General features: G+C 46.8%; 1 protein-coding gene across 2 annotated transcripts; it reads left to right on the top strand.

Moving 5' to 3' along the window:
- The first annotated feature begins 2,451 nt into the window (after positions 1-2,451).
- On the top strand, positions 2,452-18,607 carry RNF122 (ring finger protein 122). Of its 2 annotated transcripts, none has more exons than XM_080928918.1 (6): positions 2,452-2,864; positions 8,411-8,567; positions 13,750-13,795; positions 14,068-14,109; positions 17,325-17,404; positions 17,653-18,607. In XM_080928918.1, the coding sequence occupies exons 1-6, from the start codon at positions 2,840-2,842 to the stop codon at positions 17,765-17,767; spliced, it is 465 nt and encodes a 154-aa protein (XP_080785044.1). In that variant the 5' UTR covers positions 2,452-2,839; the 3' UTR covers positions 17,768-18,607. The 2 variants fall into 2 exon arrangements, with proteins under 2 accessions (XP_080785044.1, XP_080785043.1); XM_080928917.1 differs by having other exon boundaries at positions 17,322-17,404.
- Positions 18,608-20,097: the final 1,490 nt, after the last annotated feature.

Raw genomic sequence — 20,097 nt, 5'->3', positions numbered from 1 at the left:
TGGCCTTCGGAGTTTTATCTAAAGAAGCCCCTCCTCCACCAATGTCTTCAAGTCTTTCCCAGGTGTTTTCCAAAAGTCGGATTATAGTCCTGGAATTTTTGTTGTGTTGTGGGTTTTTTTGCTTTGTTGTTTGGTTTTGTTTGTTTGTTTGACAGTGGCCCAGGCTGGCCTGGTACTTCACTGCAGGATTTATGGTGTGACTTACCACACCCAGTTTGGGATTTCAGGCTTAATAATTAGATCTTTGATTCATGTTGAGTTTCTGTAATCCCAGTACTCAGGAGGCAGAGGCAAGCAGATCTCTGAGGTGGAGACCAGCCTGCTCTACAGAGTGGGTTCTAGAAGAGCCAGAGCTACACACAGAAACCCAGTCTGGGAAAAAGAAAAGAAAGAAAGTATAAATTATAGAACACGGGGTCCCCACTGCAACACAGTGTTGTGAGTACGACCTGAGGTATTCACCACTCAGTTGACGGCTGTCTGCAAGGAGGCTCATTTTAGCCTGAAGAGAACTAGGTTGTGAAGGAATTTCTCCCTTCCTGCCACCTTTCCTCTTCAAAGGTTCTTCCTCCTTCACAACATAAGAAAACTAGGCTTAACACTTGACCTGGATGGTGAATACAAATTACCCTCTCTCTAGGAAATGCTGTGCACACTTGGAGTTTGTTTTTCAGTCAGAATTACCCTCCCCCTTAGAAGTCTTAGGTCACAGCAAAACAGACAGGAAGTATCAGAAAATTCCCATATACTTCCTGCCCTAACTCATGCACAACATCACCCATTATCAATAACCCCCACCAAAATGATAGATGCATTACAACTGTTTAATTTACACAGACATGGTGCCCCCCACCCCTCCTTTAATCCCAACTCTTGCTGTGGCTCTGAAGGGGGATGGGGCTTAGGGGAGGATCAGAGAAGGCCTTTAGAAAACTTTTCCAGTGATCCCATTAAGACAGCCAGGCAGTGGTGTCAGACGACTTTAATCCTACCTTTCAGGAGGCAGAGGGAGTCCAAACCTCTGTGTTTGAGGTTAGCCTGGCTACATAATTAAACCCTGTCTCCAAAACAACAACAACAGAAAAAAAAAAAAAAAGAAATTTGATAGGTACTTGACACTCCCCCCACCACCCAACGAAGTGATGAATACAGTGAACCTTCCATATTGTCAAATTACACAAATATCGGGGGTGGGGGTGCGACTTGATGTTTAGAGAAGTATGGTTTCTATGCAAACAGCACAGTCGCTGTCCTTCTGGATTCGGAGACTATCTGACCATCCCCAGAGACGCGACTGAGACTTGCATTTGTTCCAGCAGCCCTGAGATGCTGGTCAGGATATTTGATCCTTTCTCGACTGTACTTTGAAATGGCAAAGCTTTCACTCACATGCATTAGGTTACTTAGGGGCCAGAAACTCAGTTCCACCAGATCAATAGAGGGATAAATAGCGTCAAAGGAAGAGCAGGCCATTTTGCTTGTTTATTTGTAAGTCTCCTCGAAAACTGATTCTGACCACGCTGTGGCTCCTTGTACCCTGGTGCTTTGAATGTTGCTAGATTATTACATTTGGAGGTAATACTTTCTTTCAAGTGAAAAGATAAACAAAAGCATACAGAAACAAGCTGGGTGTGGTGGCACAGGCCTTTAATCCCTATACCCTGGAGGCAGAGGAGGGCATAGATCTCTTGAGTTGGAGACCAGTTAGGACCAAATAGCTTTCCATCAACAAAATAAATAATAAACATAAAACTATGTAACGTCATGCAAAATAAATAATACTACACGGGGAGTTTAGATTTTTTTTTTCCTCTTCATTTTCTGCTTATTCAACACTGAAGCAAGACCCCTGCCCCGGACATTGACAAGGCCAGTTCCTGGTTTTAAGTCACAGTCCAGGAGACTGGAATCCTGGCAAAGTATGGCCTTCAGCTTTAGGCCTTAAAATTCTTGTTTGTAAAAGAAGGCTCTGTCAAGAACAATAGCTCTTTGATGATCCGAGTTTTGAGTTTCATCTACTTTGCTCTCTTGCCTCAGTTCCCTCCTTTCGCGGTGGCTCTGGGGAATGCGCTAACTGCCACGCATAACCAGGTCTCAAGGCAAAGGACAAGTGGAACCAACCCCCACGACTGGCTTCTACAAAGCTATAGAAATTCGAGACAGGCACGGATCTGTGGGCGGAAAACAAAAGTGGCACTAATCGTCTCGTCATTTCCCCCACTATAGCCTTCCCCGCCCGGGTCCCGGGAGGCGGCGATCTCCGCCCTCCTGCGGGCGTCGCCCCTCACGCCTCTCTGCAGACCAGGGACTCCCCAGGACTGGCTAGAAGGCGGGGTAGGTATCCACCCAGCCAAAAAAGAAGCTCCCGGGTCCAGAGGGTGAACTGTCTTGTAAATAATACCCCGGGGCAGGAGAAAGGCTCCCATTGGCCGGAGGGCAGGTGACGAAAAGGGGGCGGGCTCCCGGGAGGGAGCAGTCTTAAGGAGGGGGTGTGAGCCGCACGGTGTCAGTTTTCGGAATCCCAGCGCGCACTGCTCAGAGCGGTGGGACCCACCAAGCCCAGCTTCGTGTCCCCGCTGCTGCTTTCTCGGCCGGGCATCCCGGCTCTTTGCTGCCCTCCTGGCCCGGGCCCTCCACTGTTTTCCTCGGCAGGGCTTAGCTCCGAAAGACTTTGCTTCATCCTCTGCCCTCTTTGTTGCTCTGCAAACCGGCCTCTCTGCAACCCTTGACTTAACTCCTCCGGGAGTTGCATCTTCATCCCGGCGGTCTCCGTGCACAGCTCCGCCAGCTCCAACGTCTGGACTCCGTTCGCTCCGGGAAGCCGACCTTGACTTCATTGATGCACCCATTCCAGTGGTGTAACGGTGAGTCCCTGGACCGGTGGGTGAGTGGGGATCGCGCAGGTCTAGTCCTGAGCCAAGTTCCCCGGTGTCTGGGACGGCCCAGAAGGTGTCCTGGCATCCTGCGGGGCTTTGCACCGCGTGCAGTTAGAAAGGTCCCATTCACAGTGATGGGGATAAAGGAGGTGTGGAAGCGAGTGGAGGGCCAGGGGCGTGTGAGCCGAGTCTTCCCGGCCTTTGTGTGGCTGTCCGTCTCTTTTACCCCTTCGCCTGCCTTTGTGCGCTCTCAAACTCTGTTCTTTGTTGTGGTGGTTGGAGAATTAAATCCGCGCTCGGGCTAGGATCTCCTAGAGGGAGCTCAAGTTCCGGTTCTGAAACTTTGCAGGCTATTTTAAATATGTATACAGTGCAGCGTGCGGGACAGGGTGACTTTCTCTTTGTTGGTTTCCACTGGCTCCTAGGGGCCAGACGCTGGATTAAAAAGAGCGTCGCTTTGCGGAATAGATAAAGCCTTGCAGAAAGCTGGGCCCCCAGCGCAGGGCTGGCTTGGCACGAGCTTTGCTTTCTGGCAATAAGGCCAGACTGTAGGGTCTGCTTTCAGCTTCGGTGGTGATGGCACCTCGGCACCGCCACCAACCGCTTCCCACACCCCATCGCGTGATGATGCTAAATCAGTTCATCTGAGGCTTTGGGGCAGCTCAGGTGTTACAGGTTAGAAAGCGGGTCTGGATTTCCTGTCTAAGCTACCTGTTGGATCTTTCTGAGCCAGTCACGTAAGCCTTAGATGTTAATACCACCCACCCTTCCCCCAGGAGTACCCAGAATCTTGTGACCACTTTTTCTAAGCTAGAAAAATTGGACGAGGTGGAACGCAGCTAACTTTTGGGGGGTGGGGTGGCAGTTTGATTAGTTGTGGAAAATCCATTCTTAAGTAGACTTCTGCAAGATCTTGGACTAATTATTTCAAGAGTCTTTTGTTTTAAAGCAGGGTTTGGGCCGCATGTGTGTGAGTGGCCCCCATCCCCCCTCCTTCCTCCTTTTGCTACTCGGATCTAATTTCCTGAAAATAAACCAAGCTGTGTGTGATAGGCCAGTAATGGAGAGGAGGGGCGGGAATGGGGGTTGAGCCCTGACGGTGTATCCCAGCATCTGGGAAAGATTCCTTTGGCTGGAAAGAAGCAGTTCCCAGATCCGCTGGTCTTGGCCAGCCCCACTCTGACGTCATTCCAGCTTGCAGCCTGCCATCTGAAATGAGACTTTCTGGTGTCAGGTCGAAGACAATAGACCAGAGATTTAGCTAAGGCTAAGCTGTTGGTAACCCCGACCTTTCTGGGCAGCATCCTTTGGAAGAAGTTTTATCTTGCCCCACCCTCATGGGGTTGGAACCCAGAGCTTGCTCCTATTACGCATACTCGATCAATCACTGACTACACTACACCCTTTATCTTGCACTTATTAAAGTAATTGGCAGATCCTGACTTTTGACTCCAAAGGTGATGTAACCACATTTTTGATCCTTTGTAGGACCTCTAGAGACCCCCATATCCTGGGATGAGCATTCTTTGATCTTAAAGTTCTAAGGAAAAACTTTACTGTCCAACCTGGACAATAAAATCCTGTAAAGTTCAACATTTACAGAAGTCTGTAACATGTCACAAGAGAAAATTTTGTACCATTAAACTTTGCTTCATGCACAAAATATCTAGAATGTGTAAAGTTATCTTCAGGCTGTGTGAATGAGGTGTATATGAAACAGGATCAATTCATGTCTAGACTTGAGCTGTATTCTGGAGACACATCACACCACACTATACAAATAGTCTGAAATTTAAAAAAATCCAGATCAGTTCTGTCGTGTTGAGTATAGGATGAAAGGGAATCACACTGCAATAGAAGCAGATCTCTTGCTTTGAGATGGGTTTTTATTGTCGCCCATGCTGCTCTTAGGTCCCTCAGACTGCTGCGATCATAGACGTAAGCTGCTATGACATCATGCCTTTCTGTGATACAACTTTTCATGGGAAAATGCAATGTCTATTCACCGCAGACAGGGATCCCACTAGAAATGACTCATGGCTGTGTCATCAAGGCCCTGCTCCAGCGCGGGGAAAGCTGGGAAACATGGTACAGCCTGCGGGCATCTCAGCAGGTTGGAAACCTCAGTTGGTCTAACCCTCTTCTAGGCAACTCAGCTTGTTTCTGCTTCTAGGCGGCTGGTCTGGTCTTAAGAGTGCTTTGCAGCTCAGCTTCCTTCCTGAGAGCAGATTCTCAGTTTTTGCTGCTGTTGCTTCCTTTGGTTGTGAAGGATCTAGTGAATCTGAGTTTCAGGGACTTCCTGAAGCTCTCTGAGTCGTTTACCTTTCTGCCTAACGAGCTTCCTGCAGGATGAAATTTTAAATATCAGAGGAAACTTACACAACAAAGGCTTGAAGCTGCCTTATTCCATAGAAAACCGAATTCACTAACTCACTGCTAGAGCTCCCAAGGAAATCTTTTAGGAGATGGAGATAAACTGATCTGGGACTGCTAGAACCAAAATACCTACAGGATACAAGCATCTATCCTCCCGCAAGAGTAACTACCACAAAATGGTCTATCTTTACAGATTAGAAACATGAGGTTCTTTAGGACCCAGTAGGTGCCAGGGTCCTGCTTATGTAAGGTACACAGAAGAGCCATGGCAAATGTGGAGAGGATTTTGGCCCTCTTTCAGCATCAGATATTTCTGTGGCAGGATGAGGGAAGCTACTGGCAGTAGAAGAAGGTCCTGTTGGTCCTGAAGGTACACTTTGGAAGAGTTTCTGAGGCCCTTTGCTGGTTCAGGGTGAAGGATGCTGTAGCAGGTCCCTGTACCTTTGTAGGAAGCTGCTTTGTGAAAGGCCCACAGAGAGCAAATCCACAAATGGGAGTGAGTGACAAGAATGACATTCTTTGTAGCCCTTCTCCAAGAGAAGCCAGAAGCAAGAACCATCCTATTGAGCATAGCAACATCTAGTAGCTAATTGCTTCTTTAATTTTCCCCTAATTGAAAATTCCTTCAGAACAAGAACCGCTTTCACTTTCTGTTTTCCCCACATGGTCTGGGTCAGTGTATAAAGCAGACCCACAACAATACCTGTTGGCTGACTGGTGATTTATTAGCCAAGGGCAGTTTCTGGGCAGTTTTCCCAAACATCAGTCTCCCCAGTAGGAGCTTTTGCCAAGGAGGCTAGGTTGTTTTGAGAAAGCAGGGAGTTATTTGTCTGTTGACTAGCTATGTAGACAGACCAAACATTAGCTTGGGGCAACGCAGAAGTTTTAGGAGTCCAAGTTGGTATCCCCAGGCCTAAAATACATGTACTCGTCTTTATCTTTGCTCTCAGAATTATAGACTCAATTCTGCTATCACATAGAACGTTGCTAGTGATGGTGTTTGTCTTTCCTACACCCCGTTCTTTTCTCTTTTATCCTTAATGTCAACTTTGGTGCTTATCATATAATCAATGCAGAGTGCAACATGGGTCCAATGAAGTTGATACTAGCAACAACAGGGTAACAGAAGGTATTCCCAGCATCAGGAAGAGGAATTCTAGGCAGAGAAGGTTATGTAGACAAAGAGTGTGGAGACAGACAAGGACATAGTTGGGCGAGATGAACTAAGACTTGCCCAGCTGGATAACACTCATAGGATGTTTCAGGAAGGCAGGGTGCATGTTCATGTAGACTTGAAACCAGACAGTTTGGAAATTACATGGTAAGTGGAGTTGGAGATGTGCCAGACATGTAGGATAATTAGAGAAACTAGAAACAGTGACATCAGTAATGACTGGTGTAGGTAATGTGTGTAAGACAGGGATGTGGCTGTAGGATGGGCGTGGTCTTAGGTTTTTAGATGAAGGCTTATGTCATCAACTGATACAAGGGACACAGTGGAATGACACATGTACCATGTGGGACACTTAGTAGTTTTGTCCTCAGCATAACAGAATCAGAGTCATACGTAACTTAGAAAAATTTAGCTTATATAAGGTTTCCATCTCTCGGGCAGGAGAAAATGGAACTTTACTCTATGGGGGTCCGAGAAGCAGAGAAAGAGGGGTCAACATCTAAGCCTGCTGCAGAGAGGCTTCAAGTTCAAACCAGAATGCAGCTTCTTCGTAGCTGGTCTACTTCAGAGTTGTGGTAGCACTCAATTGTGGTAATTAGCAGGTAGACTCCTGGCTCCTAACCAAGCCAGGAAAGAGCCCCTGATGCATTCTGGCAGGTCTTGGGAGAGTAAACTGGCTGGGAGTACAGAATGTGGTTAGAACACAAGAGCATGGTCAAGGAATCACTGTTTAATAAATTCTCTTCCCAACTGTGTCTTAGTTATACATTCCTAACTGTCTGGGGTGCTATAAGAAAAAATTCCTTAAAGGAATTTGATTCTTTGTTTGGGTTTGTTTGGGGAGGGGGGTGGTACAGGCCTATCACAGCATAACTCAGGCTAGCCTGGAATTCATGATTGTCTAGTGCTAAGTCTCCCGAGTAGACAGTCTTAGATAGACATCTGGGATTATAATGTTGTGTCATTGTGCCCAGCTAAGGAAATCCATTCCCCTTTCTGAAGACTTTCTTTGGTTTACTGCCCAGAGTCTGAGCATGCACACCCACCTTGACACCAAGCTTTAGCAAGGGAAGATGATTGCCACACGGGAGGGCCAATGAGAAGGGAAGCAGCTAGTGGCCAGCTAGTGCCTATAAGCACAATGCATGAGGATCTCCAAGCATCATCTTAAACAATGAGTCTAGTTCATTTGGTAGTGGTATAAACCCAAGACTGCAAGTTTCTAACAAGCTCTTAGGGACTTACTCAAGGACAGGGACCTTGAGGTTGTGGGTAAGAAGGTGACTCCAGGAAGAGATTCCCTGACTCCGGTCTTCATCACTACCTTCTGGAATGCTGGCCAGGACTTGTAGTGAATAACATCTATTCTGGTTTTGGCACAGCTTGTCTTCTGGAACAGGTGGTTAGTAGTGACAGATGACCTTTGCAACTGCTCTTTGCAGTTTGTGGAGCCTATTCCTTAAACCCTTTCTATTCCTCTTTTACTAGTTTTGCTAGGACAGTATAGGTTCTAGAGCAATAGCATCCTGAAGGTGGATCACATAGCTTAGGAGAGGTGGGTCCGGCCTCAAACAATATATTTTAGCACGGAAGACTCTCTTTGCTACTATGTTCAAGAATGTCTCCTACTTGGAGAGACAGTTTTGTTATTGTTTCCTTCTTCTATTTTCTGCCCTTCCCCTAAAATTGTTTTTCAAAACCGAGTTTCTCTGTGTAGCCCTGGCTGTTAAACTCTCAAGAGAACCACCTGCCTCTGCCTCTGGAGTGATGGGATTAAAGGCCTGGACCAGCTACCACCTGGTTTCTATCCTAATCCATTTAAGTAGTTTGCCTAACAGTCCATTTGATAGGTTTACTCAGAATCATGTAGCTTGTAGTTTGCCCAGATACAAGCTTAAGCTAGAACATGACAGTCCTGCTAATGTGCCATTGGCCCCAGTGGTTAATTGTCTAACTTTAGTATTACTTACCTCTTGCTTTGCAGGGTGTTTCTGTGGCCTAGGACTGGTTAGTACCAACAAGTCCTGCTCAATGCCACCAATCAGCTTCCAAGACCTTCCCCTCAACATCTACATGGTCATCTTCGGCACAGGCATCTTTGTCTTCATGCTCAGCCTCATCTTCTGCTGCTACTTCATCAGGTTGGTTGCTTGCTGCCTGGTTTGGGTGTGTGGGGATCAAGGAGACTAAGGCATAGAGGATATTGAGCAAGGCAACCCTGCCCCCATCAGCCTCAACACCCCCACATACATCAGAGCCTTGTGCTGGAGCCTCTGATGGGAGAATATACCTTAGCCCCCACTTCTGGACCTCTGAGGACTGGTGTTTCTATTTATATCAACTTGTCAAGTTATCCCCAGAGCACTTAAGGTCACCAGTGGTTGGCCTGCATCCTACCTCTTAGCCAGTTATTCTAAAGTTGTCTAGAACGAGGCTTCCCACTTGCCAATCCAGTTAGGGATAAGTGGTATAAACAAAACCTCATGTGTGAAATTGCCCCATTCTCCCATTGCTGATGTTAACAAGCTTGTGCTAGAAAATTCCTTGTTCTGCCTTCTAAGATTTTAAGAGTGGAAAAGATGGCACTTAGTTCTTAGTTGCTTAGGGATCCAAAGGAAAGGACTTGAGCTTGGCAGGGGTAACTAGGCTCTGGGAACTATGGCTCCTTATGGTGAAGGGCATCGGGGCTTCTGGCTGTTTTCTGCTAAAAAGCTGGGGATGGTTCGATGACTATCAGTGCTTATCTCAGGGGTGGGATTTCCATCCCAGAACCAGCTAATGCAGAGTGAGGCAGAGTAACGGCAGCCCGAGGGAATTCCAGCCCTGCAAGGCCAAGCTATCGGCTGATATCTTCTGAGATGAGCTGGCTGTCTAGATTAGCAGATCAGTGAGCTGAGTTCAAGAGAAAGAATCTGCCTCTGAAGCTCTCTGGAGGCACCGAGGAAGGAAGTCAGTAGCAATCCCCTAGATACAAACGCACATAGGAACATGAATGCACACCCATCATATGCACACATGGGGGACAAAGTATTGGACATGCTTGATACTTAAAGCAGAGTTCTAATGGGTCTTCTGTTGGTGCTGATGGCTCTCTGTCCCATGGGTCTGCCCTGCACATAGGAAGAATGACATCTGGCCAGTAGAACAAGTTAATACATTGGAGTCTTTGTTTTGGGTCTTTTTTTTTTTTGTTTTGTTTATAAGTCAAGAGTCTCTCTAGGTAGTCCTGCTTTTACGGGAACTTACTCTGTAGACCAGGCTGGCCTTGACCTTACAGAGATACACCTGCCTCTGCCTTCAGGTGCTGGGATTAAGGGGCATGTGTCAGCACAACCTGTCTGTCCCTACCCTGCCACACACATTACTAAATTCCTGAAGAGGCAGGGGCTGGGGTCTAATCAAATCATTTTGGAAAATTAAGAGAAAAGAATCTTTATCTTATTTGAACTGCCTGCTGGGGGATGCCTTCTGATGGGAGGCAGATACTTGGATATACATGGGATAGTCATGGCTCCCACAGCCAATGGCTCCCGCAGGGCTCTTCAGAACCTTCCCAGACAGGTCTATGTGGGGTTGGATGGTAGATTTTCCTTTTCCGTTTTCTGATCCCTGTAATTTCCTTCCCCTAAACTATTCCTATTCATTGATCTTTTCGCCCATACCCTTTGTTAAACAATTAATTGATCCTCCTGAAGGGTAAAGATGAAGGTTCAAATATCACAGATTTAATTTTGGTATGGTTGGAAATTTATAAAACTACCTCTATTTGGTTTCTACACACACACACACACACACACACACACACACACACACAGTCACCAAAGACAATTAGCAAAAGAAAGCCCGGATGCTAACATGCTGACCAACAAGTAGATGATCGAGGTTCGTTGCCTAATTTGTCACTAGTAGGCATGACTTTAGGTTTGGGGCTAGCCTTTGCTAAGGGCTTTCTTGTTCCACCCATTCTGGTAAACTATTTAGCTCACTTAATTCAGTGACCAACCTTCCTATGTAAGGGTTATCAAACTCCATAAAAGACACACGTCTTGACCGTAAAGGATTTGTTCAAGGTCATACCTCCAGGGAGATGCTGAGGTGGGTTAATCTGACAGCTCCGCCTTACATGTGACCTCCATGGCCACCCACAGTGAGCTGAAGGACAGAAGGCTGTGGCTTTGTTTTGATTGTAGCAAAAGAACAGGAAGAGTAGCAATCATGTGATGCTAAAAAGTGTCCCCACTGTGGAGTAACAGCCATCTGTCTCGTCCGCAGAATTCTGTTCCTTCATCCTACCCTGTGTCTCTTAGCCTGTCCAGAGCAGGCTGCCCCCCTAAGTCTCATGCTTCTAAAGGTTCAGTGGTATGTGGTGTATGTGTCTATATATAGAAAAACATAAGCCACTTCCTCTCCTTGCTTCTCAGTTTCCACCTCAGCCAAAATAGGGCCATGACTGCTACTCCTGACCTGGTGAGCTCATGAGCCAAGGACATCTCTACTGCCAGCCGCCCCTTGTTTCTCCTCTTTCCCTTCAGAGCTGACCACTTCTTACACAGGATGGAGGGGCTAGTGGACTACAAATAGACAGGAAAGGAACAATTATTTTCAGGAGCTGGCTGCATTGTTTGTTCTAAAAGGGAGAAGAGGGAAGGGAGAGCCTGCTGGCGGTAGCTTGCGAATGGTCTCATTGACATCGTTGTGATATTTTTAGTTGCTTTGCTCAGCCAACAGCTGAGAAAGCCACCTGTCCAGAGTTCCTGGCTCTCCCATCCCCAGCTGGGATAGCCCAGAGTCTTGCTTTTTGCCCTTTTCTTTGCTAGCCTTCCAGCCCCATCTCAGGACCTAATCCTTCCTGAGCTGAACCACTCAGGCAGGCTAAAGGAGCCGTGAGGGTTCTGGATCTCTCTATTAAAGGGAACCTGCCATAAGTGAGGACATCGGGACAGTGGTCATAAAGCCAAACGCACACAGCACAAGTGTATCAATATTGGTGTAGGCAACTGAACCTTTAAAAAATGTGTGGCATTCCCCCATTTAAGCTTCTACTCCCAGATATGTTGGAACGTAGCTCAGTGACTGAGGAGCTTGTCTAGACCTACAGGACTGGACCAGAATGAGCTCAGAAGTACAGATGGGCTGGGGTTATAGCTGAGTGCCTAGCATGTACTGGGTTCTCAGAATCCTGGCATCTCAGAGGCTGGGAAAGAAGAGCAGGTCAAGGTCATCCTTGGCTACAGAGCCAGTTTGAGGCTAGCCTCTCATAAATAGGGGAGAAAAGTTTCATGCTAAAGGAAAACAACACAGGTAAATGGTATATCTTCCCCTGCCCATCTGTTGGAATCTGAGAAAAAGACATTTATATAAAGCCCTTTTCAGGACTAGTGAGTTCTGCACATTAAGGATGGGGCAGTTGGGGAACTGGGCCCTGAATGTGAGAACAGAAAGAGCATATGTTGAGAGAGAAGGGGGGCGGAGGGAGACTGGCAGTAAGACTCTGGCAGGCGTCCACCTGGCTGGGACTTTCCCAGAGGCTCCAGGAACAATCAACCTTGCCAGACCATGTGACTTCCTGTCAGGAAGGATGGAGGGGGGTAGCCAGATCTTCTGTGTCCTGACCCACCTGAGGCGTGTTTGTGTCCCCTGCTTCTCCACCACGATAGGGACTGAGGCCCTTCTCACCACAGCCACCTAACAAATTGTGCCAAAGATAGTTATTGACAAAGATTGATACGTTGATGACGTCTTCCATTTCTTTTTCTTTTGTGGTGATGGGGATAAAACCCAGGGCTTCATACATGGGAAGTAAATATTCTACCACTGAGATACACCCAGCCCTAAAGCTAACGAACACCCCAGACCTAAAGGTCACGAAATAGTTTTTGTATTATGTTATTTTTTTTACTCCTCTTTTTACTCAGTGAAGAATAAAAACAGTTCTTTGTCTACCCTGTAAGTAAAGGTAGTGGACGCTCAGACCTATGTTAGGAAGTGTAGGGCGTGCAGCTCAGTGGCTGAGGCATGTGTGCAGGAAGAAGTGTATTAGTTCCTTTTATCATTTGTTTTGAAATGTGGTTTTGGAGGGTTTCCTCCATGGCCACTCCCATCTCAAACCGAAAGTCATGGTGGCTGGGAGCTTGTGACATCAGCTATTCATCACTTTCTAATTGGACAAGAGACAGGAGAGAAAAAGTTGGGGACAGGGCAAGAGCTCTTTCTACAACCTTCCATAATGCCATTGTACCATGGATCATTGAGAGACCAGGTCAAAACTCTCATGATGACACTATCTGGGAACATCACAGACATACCCTGGGATATTCTTTACTTACCTAGAATTTCTTGAGCAAATTGACTTGATCATTATAGCATGCTTTCGGGCACAGGGGTTAATTCAGCAAGAGAGGTAGATGTTTTTCTATGTCCATATATTGGAGGCATCAATATGTGCCTATAGCTGGGCACAGGCCTATGATCCCACAGTCCTTCATGAAGATCATGGATTTGAAGTCAGGGTGGGCTCCACAGATCAAAAAGCTATGCATAGAATTCATAGTAAAGATTTCCCTCACAGATGTAAGACAACACAGAGTCAGCGTATAATTATGGTTCTAGCCACCTGCACAGTAGGTCACTCAAAGTCAAAAGCTTAATAAAGTGTGCAGTGCATCTCAAGATCAAATAAGATCTCAGGACTCCGATGAAATCCATCTAATTATTGGGGGCGTTGCTGGTGGTGGTGGTGGATAGATTGGGTTCTGTGGTAAAGAGGGCAAGTCTACCCATAACCACAGACTTTTAACCCAAGAACTGCCACCCGTCAGTTCTGTAAAGTTTGAGCAAATTGCTTAACTTGTTGTTGGGGTTCTTTTTTTTTTTTTTCTCATCTGTAACATGGAAATCTTCTCCCTCCTGGAGTTGTCTGGGTTCAGCAAGACAATGTCAGTCTCCAGGGGACACATAACATAGACTAGATTTATATTTTGCCACTGTTGTGACTGACTTTGTGCAGGCAACAACCAAACTCCCTCTGTACATAGTCAGCATACTGTTGATTTATGTTGTTTAAATATCTGGAGGGATTTACCTATTGGGAACGGCCAAAGAAAGCAGATAATAGGGTACCTCACCAGAGAACAACCCAGAATACTGCTGACATCAACTCTGGCTGGCCTGCATACGTCTGAGCCATGCCCCATTGGGATCTATGAAACAAGTATCATTCTCACCTCCAGAAGAATATCCAAGCAGCCAGTGAACTCTGCATACTGTCACTGCCTTGTTTGCCTGACACCGTGGTAATCTGCCCTCTTTACTTTCTCCACCTAGCAAACTCCGGAACCAGGCACAGAGTGAGCGATATGGCTACAAGGAGGTAAAGAACCATTTCCCTGTGTTGAGCCTCCGCCTCCACTATTTGCCCTGATAGGGAGAGCCAGCCCAAGCTCCCACAGTCTGCATTCCCTAGGCTCCTGGGAATCCCAGAGGCCTTTCACTCCCGTCAGTTAATGCCTTTATGTTGGGTTGGCCGGTTCACCTTCAGGGTGGAGGTTGGGGGGATGATAGGGAGAGGCACGCATCATTGGGTGATTCCCCCCTGGCCTCTGGTTGGTACGTTTACACGTCAACTGCCTCTTTGCTCCTCAGGTGGTGCTTAAAGGTGATGCTAAGAAGTTACAGCTCTATGGGGTAAGTGTTTGGAAGGATGCTGCTTTAGAGCATCTTCAACTCTTCACTTGGACCTTTTCCAAACTCTAGTCCCCGCTTTCTGAGAACCTATGTGCAAGCAGAAGGAATTCATCCCAAATAGTAGTGCGTTTTTGTCTATAGAGTCAGATCAGGCAGAAAACAAAGGAGCCACGGAAGGGCCAAGGGAAGTGGGAACAGGAATCATGCAGAATCTGTTATAGGTGTGAATGGCTCCGTGCCGTAGGCAGTGTGCTGTGCAGAATCTATCTGTAAGCGTGGTCACAGGCTCTAAGCCACCAAAAGTATGCTATATATAATCTAGATGAGTGTCACAGACTCTGCCATAGGCAGTGTGCTATATTGAATCTTACTTTGGTGGCCACAGGTTTTATGCCATAGGCAGTGTGCTGTTAACTTCCCCTCTTTGGTACCTATGCTCTGGTCTGTGACTAAGGGAAAGGAGGTCATTTACTCATGTACATTACATTGTCCTAAGAGATCAGTGACTTGTATCCCTTTTAGCGGTTCCAGCTTGTATCTCCTCCTCCTTCCAGTTCCATGGGATCTCAACTCTGTTCTTTTCATTTGAACTAAAATATAATTATGTCACTCCTCCTTCCCTTTTTTCCCTCCACTTCCTCTTTTAATGGGCCTTGTCTTAGGGTTATGGCTGCGATAAAACACCATGATCAAAAAGCAAGCTGGGGGGAGGGGGTGTTGACCTTATGCCTCCATATTGCTCATAGTTCATCACTGAAGGAAGTCAGGACAGGAACTCAAATAAGGCAGGAGCTGACACAGAGGCCATGGAGGGGTGCTACTTACTGGCTTGCTCCCCTTGGCTTGTTCATTATGATGGCTCCACTCATAATGGGCTGGGCCCTCCCCAGTTAATCACTAATTGAAAAAAAATGCTTTACAGCTTCATCTCTCATGGAGGTATTTCTTCAATTGAAGCTCCTCCTCTCTGACTCTTGTATTTAGTTGACACAAAACCAGCCAGTACATGGCCATTTCCTGACCAGTGCTTCCAGCCTTTGAGATTACCTAACTCATCTCCTAAGGCTTTCATCCATAACCACAGACACTCCTAACCAGAGACTGAGCTATTTGTGGCTGTCTGAAAATGAATAGGATTCCAGCATCACCAAACAGGAGACTTGTAGACATGGCCTCATTTTACTCTTTCATGTTGCTGCTATACCTCAGGTTCTTAAAAAAATAAGCTCAAGAGACTCCTGTGCCTTCTGCATGGTTCAGCTGAGACCTTGGAGTTTCACAAGTGCAAGTCTGGATTCAGTGACTAACTGAACACATATATCTATCTGTATTAGCCAGGGGTTCTTTAGAGGAATAGAACCTAAAAAGAGATTGTGTGTGTGTGTGTGTGTGTGTGTTTTATTAGAATTGCTTCCAGGCTGTGGTCCAGCTAGTCTAACAATGACTGTCTACCAAAAGAAGGTTCAAGAAACCCAGTAGTTGTTCAGTTCACAAGGCTGAATGACTCTGCTGGTCTTCAATATATACTGAAACCCTAGAGACGTCCTCTCTAAACCAATGAAAGAGTAGACTTGTCAGAGTGAGGCCAAGCCTCCTTCTGTGTCCTTTGCATAGGCGGCCAGCAGAAGCCATGGCCCAGATTAACCGTGGCTCTTCCCACCTCAGGAAACCTGGATTAAAGGTATAGTTTTTCACCTCAAAGATCCAGAGTAGAAGTAGTTCTTCCCACTTCAGATGTCTAGAAAAAAACTGATTGTAGCAGGGTGCTAGTGGTGTGTGCTTTTAATCCCAGCACTCAGAGGGCACAGGTGGGTGTACCCTTGAGTTTGAGCCCAGCCTTGTCTAGAAAATGAGTTTCAAGACAGCCAAGGATACACAGAGAAACCTGTCTCAAAAATAGAACAACCACAAAAGACCCAAACAAACAACGAAAGAAGAAAAAATGAGCCCTGTCATTTGGGTTTTTGGTAAATTCCAGATCTAGACAACTTGGCAAACCAAGATTGGACATCACATCTACCCTACTGCCTTAATTTTTATTACTGTGTCCCTCCTTAGCCTATGCTGTAGGCTAGAAAGGAGGATGCTTTTTGAGACCAACAGTGTCAAGTAACTTGTGTGTCAGTAGGAATCTTCTCTCCTACCTAATAACCATCAGCCATAGGTAACTGTGAAACATTGCATGAAAAATTTATATGAATGCAGCCTACACCCACTAAGTAGGTGCCATGAGCAGGCTGCTGAGCCAAAAAAGCATTATAATTTGAGTTATCAGTGACATGAAACGCATTTATGTCTAGGGAGGAATGTGGGGTTTTGATCATGTTGTGAGTTGTTAGATATGTGCTTGGGAGAAGATGGCAGCAACTGACAGCCTGAGATGGTGGTAGCATGAAGAAGCAGTGCATCATGGGAGAGTCGGCATGCTTATCAACAATGGCGTGGTAGCACATGTTTGTTGTCCAAACCTTAGGGAGGAGGAGGCTGGAAAATGAGAAATTCAAGGGGCCAACCTTGGTTATAGAGTGAGTTTGAGTCCTGTTTGGACTATGTGAGAGTTTGTCCTCAAAAAGTAAAACCAGGAGGTTGAGCAGAGAGGTCACATTCCCACTCCTGACCTGGGAAGGGAGGTAGGAACAAAAAACAACAATACGGCCCTGTAATTGGAATGAGTCCACTTTAAATCCTTTGACAAGGTTCCATTGGAGGGCAAGTCTGGTGCCAGCAGTCGAGCTAATTTCAGCTCCAATAGCGTGTATTAAAGTTGCTGCAGTTAAAAAGCTTGTTGAATCTTTTCAGCGGGCAGGCGGTCCTGTATCACCAGACAGCAAACATCAAGATACTCTAACACTTTTGAGATCCAATGCAGAGTCTCATGGATGATAGACACGTGCTCTACCACTGACCCGAGTCCCAGTCCACATTTCATATTTGGGATAAACATTTGAAGACTTGTGGCTAGTGCTTCTGAGACGGGGGAGGCTATGTGTACGATTTCTCCATGTGGTTGATTTCAGTTTTAGCAGCCACGTTGGCTGCTATCTTGTCAGCTCAGTGTTAGAAATATGGCTGAAGTTGGTCTGACTGAGACAGGAGACAGGGCTTGTTTTCCTTGTCTGAGAAAGAGGTGGTGGATGGATATTCGTGGTGGTGTGTGTGAAGAGGAGCCTGACTCCTAGCTCACAGATGTCCCTCTCCCCCTCAACCCATAGCAGACCTGTGCAGTTTGTCTGGAAGACTTCAAGGGGAAGGATGGACTAGGCGTGCTTCCATGCCAGCATGCCTTTCACAGAAAGTACGTGGGGAATGGGGTAGAATGGTGTGGGGTGGGATGGGGTGGAATGGATGGTCCTGTAGAAGAGGAATGATTACGGAGCATCTTCTCATCCTTGATGTTCAACAATGAAGCCCTAGGGTCAGCACACCAGAGGGGTTAGCTTGGGGCAGACACAGGGGCACGTTGTTCTCAGAAGCAGCTGGGCTCAGAGACAGCTGGCACCATCTGGAGTGTCCCCTCGGACATAACAGTCCTCTTGTTCACAGGTGTCTGGTGAAGTGGCTGGAAGTGCGTTGTGTCTGCCCCATGTGCAACAAGCCCATTGCTGGCCCCACGGAGACCTTGCAGAGCATTGGGATCCTGCTGGACGAACTGGTGTAAGCGCTCCTTGCACATGGACACTGGAGAAGACTGCTTACTTTGGGCATCTGGGTTCCTCTACACAATGAACAAGATTTACACTCACCTAAAGGCAAGGATGACAGAACTATGCTTCTATCAGCTGGACCAATACTAGACTTGTCTCTGCCTCCCAGGGCTTCTCTCCGTTATCCATTTCCAATGGCCTCATCCAGGTAGACTACTCTATCCTGGTACTGGACTGACTATTCATCCACCCACCTCATCTTTGCCCTGGGAAGGAGTCAACTCCAGGACTATGAACATGGGCGCTTCCCTTTGGAGAACAAGCAACTCTGGCCTTGAAAGGCTCACCCTGCTGCCCCACCCGAGTCCCTCACTCCTGCCAGAGCCTTCCATGGTATGGTTTCCATGGGAAAGGGAAGATTAAGAAACCAAGATGAAAGGCTCTGCATGAAGAAAAGGAAAGCAGGGACCTAAAAAAGGGAAAAGTCAATGTTTACATGGGATTGTCGGAAACAAAGGCCAGTCTCATTCTGGCCGAACACAGGGTGATGGGACCAACCCTCCCCTGTTAGGATCTGAGGTGCTATTCATTCTCTCCCTGGCCCTGGTTAGTCTCAGCCTTCTAGTCATCTAGTTGGTTTGGAAGAGACCCTTCTCCATAGGAAGGGCTCTAAACCTCAAGCCCGTTTTCAGGGGCCTTTATAGAAGGAAAACGGGCCTTGGGATGGGATGGTCTGGAGGGAACAGTAGTGCAGATGTCTGTTTCCCCCTCTGTAAATAGTATTTTTATACTACATCTTCACCATCTCAGGCTTTACACATGCAGCCCCCCCAGGATGGAGGGGGTGGAGTGTTCCCTTCCTCTTCTGAGCAGGGCGGCTGAGAGTGGGAAAAGGTTATGTATTTAAAGAAAATTAAATTTAATAACATGTTTCTCTAATCAAATTTTGGCTTGTGGTTGTGACCTGTGCCGGGTGCGGGAAGAGAGTTTTTCACCTGCCTTCTCAAGTCAGACCACACACATAGGCTTGAACTTTCTGACCCTTAATAAAACCCGAGGCCTGGGCATGTATGTCAACAATGGAGTGTTTGATTGACATGCCGAAGGACCTGGGCTCCATTTCTGACAATGAGGGGAAAAAAATGGGAGGCGGGGCAGGGAGGATAACTTGTTGAACACCAGTGTGAAATAAGACTGAAGCCGGGATCAATCAATCAATCAAGTTTTAGAAATGTAAAGTTGGTGATTTCAAGCACTTCATTCACTCAGCGGACTTGACCTGGAGGTGGATCATCAGTGACTTGCCAACCTCAGAGGCCCACGTAGCTGCCCTGGCATCCCTGTCTTTACTGATGCGTGACAATCCCAGCCTCCTACACACATCTAGAATTCCAGGTGTCTGTACCCTGTGACCCTGTGTGCATCCAGATCTTCCACCTATAACCTCCAGCTTAGCTTGGCCAGTTTGGGATGGTGCTGGGAACACCTTTCTTAAGCATAAAGTAACCAGACCCAGGCGGCATTCCTCGGGTGCTGAGCATGAAGCTAGCCACTCAGATGCCTAAGAGTAGGTATAGTCTTGCCCAACCATTGTCATGCGCATCTTGGACAAATACCAAGGTGTACTTTGGTACCCAACTATGGATTCCTCCACAGGAAGGTGCCCTTACCTTTCATATTAAGTAACCCCTGCTTGCTGTTGCTAGCTTTAGAGGAACAGATCTCTCCACCGGGTCACTGTATCCTCTTCCATCACTGCTAGTCTGTGAGCATTGAGAAATTAAGGTATTTTCTCGGGCTATTTTAGCCCATTCCCCCAACCCCCAGGTCCTGCTGCTAGTGGGTGCACTGGTGAAGAAAGTAATCAGGTAGGCTTTGTACCCCCTGCCTCACCATCTCTCCTTGCTGTTTCTCAGGGTTTATCAGTGTCAGCATCCTGATAAAAATGTTAGCACAAAAGTGCCAGTTTCACAGCATTCAAGTCAGTATCACCAGGTCAAAACGATGGGGCAGGAAACAACCTTTTATTCCCAATGCTTCCATTCAGTTATGTTGGCCTACAGCAGTATATATTACAGCAGCGTACACAGACCGGAGAATGATGCTGCTTAGCTCAATTGGCAGCAGCTAAGCACGATTAGATACTTTGTCCCCAATTCAGTCACTTGTGTCACTAGCCATTTTAGAAGACCTACCTGGTTTAGCCACTTGACAAAGTCCTTGCCTTGTGGAAATGATGTGAGTGCTATGCTTGGAGAGGCAAACATATAATAGAGACCTTTCTTTACTGGCTGTCTGCAGCAGGCTGTCTGACTGTGCCAGGACAGGATGTGCAATCTTGAGA

Source organism: Micromys minutus (genome assembly GCF_963924665.1).
Source record: "Micromys minutus genome assembly, chromosome: 14".
In the NCBI taxonomy this organism is placed as follows: Eukaryota; Metazoa; Chordata; class Mammalia; order Rodentia; family Muridae; genus Micromys; species Micromys minutus.
The sequence above is the reverse complement of the archived record's forward strand: the minus strand, read 5'-3'. Positions and strand labels throughout refer to the sequence as shown.

Coding starts and splice junctions, on each gene's coding strand:
- RNF122 (XM_080928917.1), top strand. CDS start 2,840: ATGCACCCATTCCAGTGGTGTAACG. Junction 2,865..8,410: donor CCCATTCCAGTGGTGTAACG/GTGAGTCCCTGG, acceptor CTTGCTTTGCAG/GGTGTTTCTGTGGCCTAGGA. Junction 14,110..17,321: donor AGAAGTTACAGCTCTATGGG/GTAAGTGTTTGG, acceptor CTCAACCCATAG/CAGACCTGTGCAGTTTGTCT.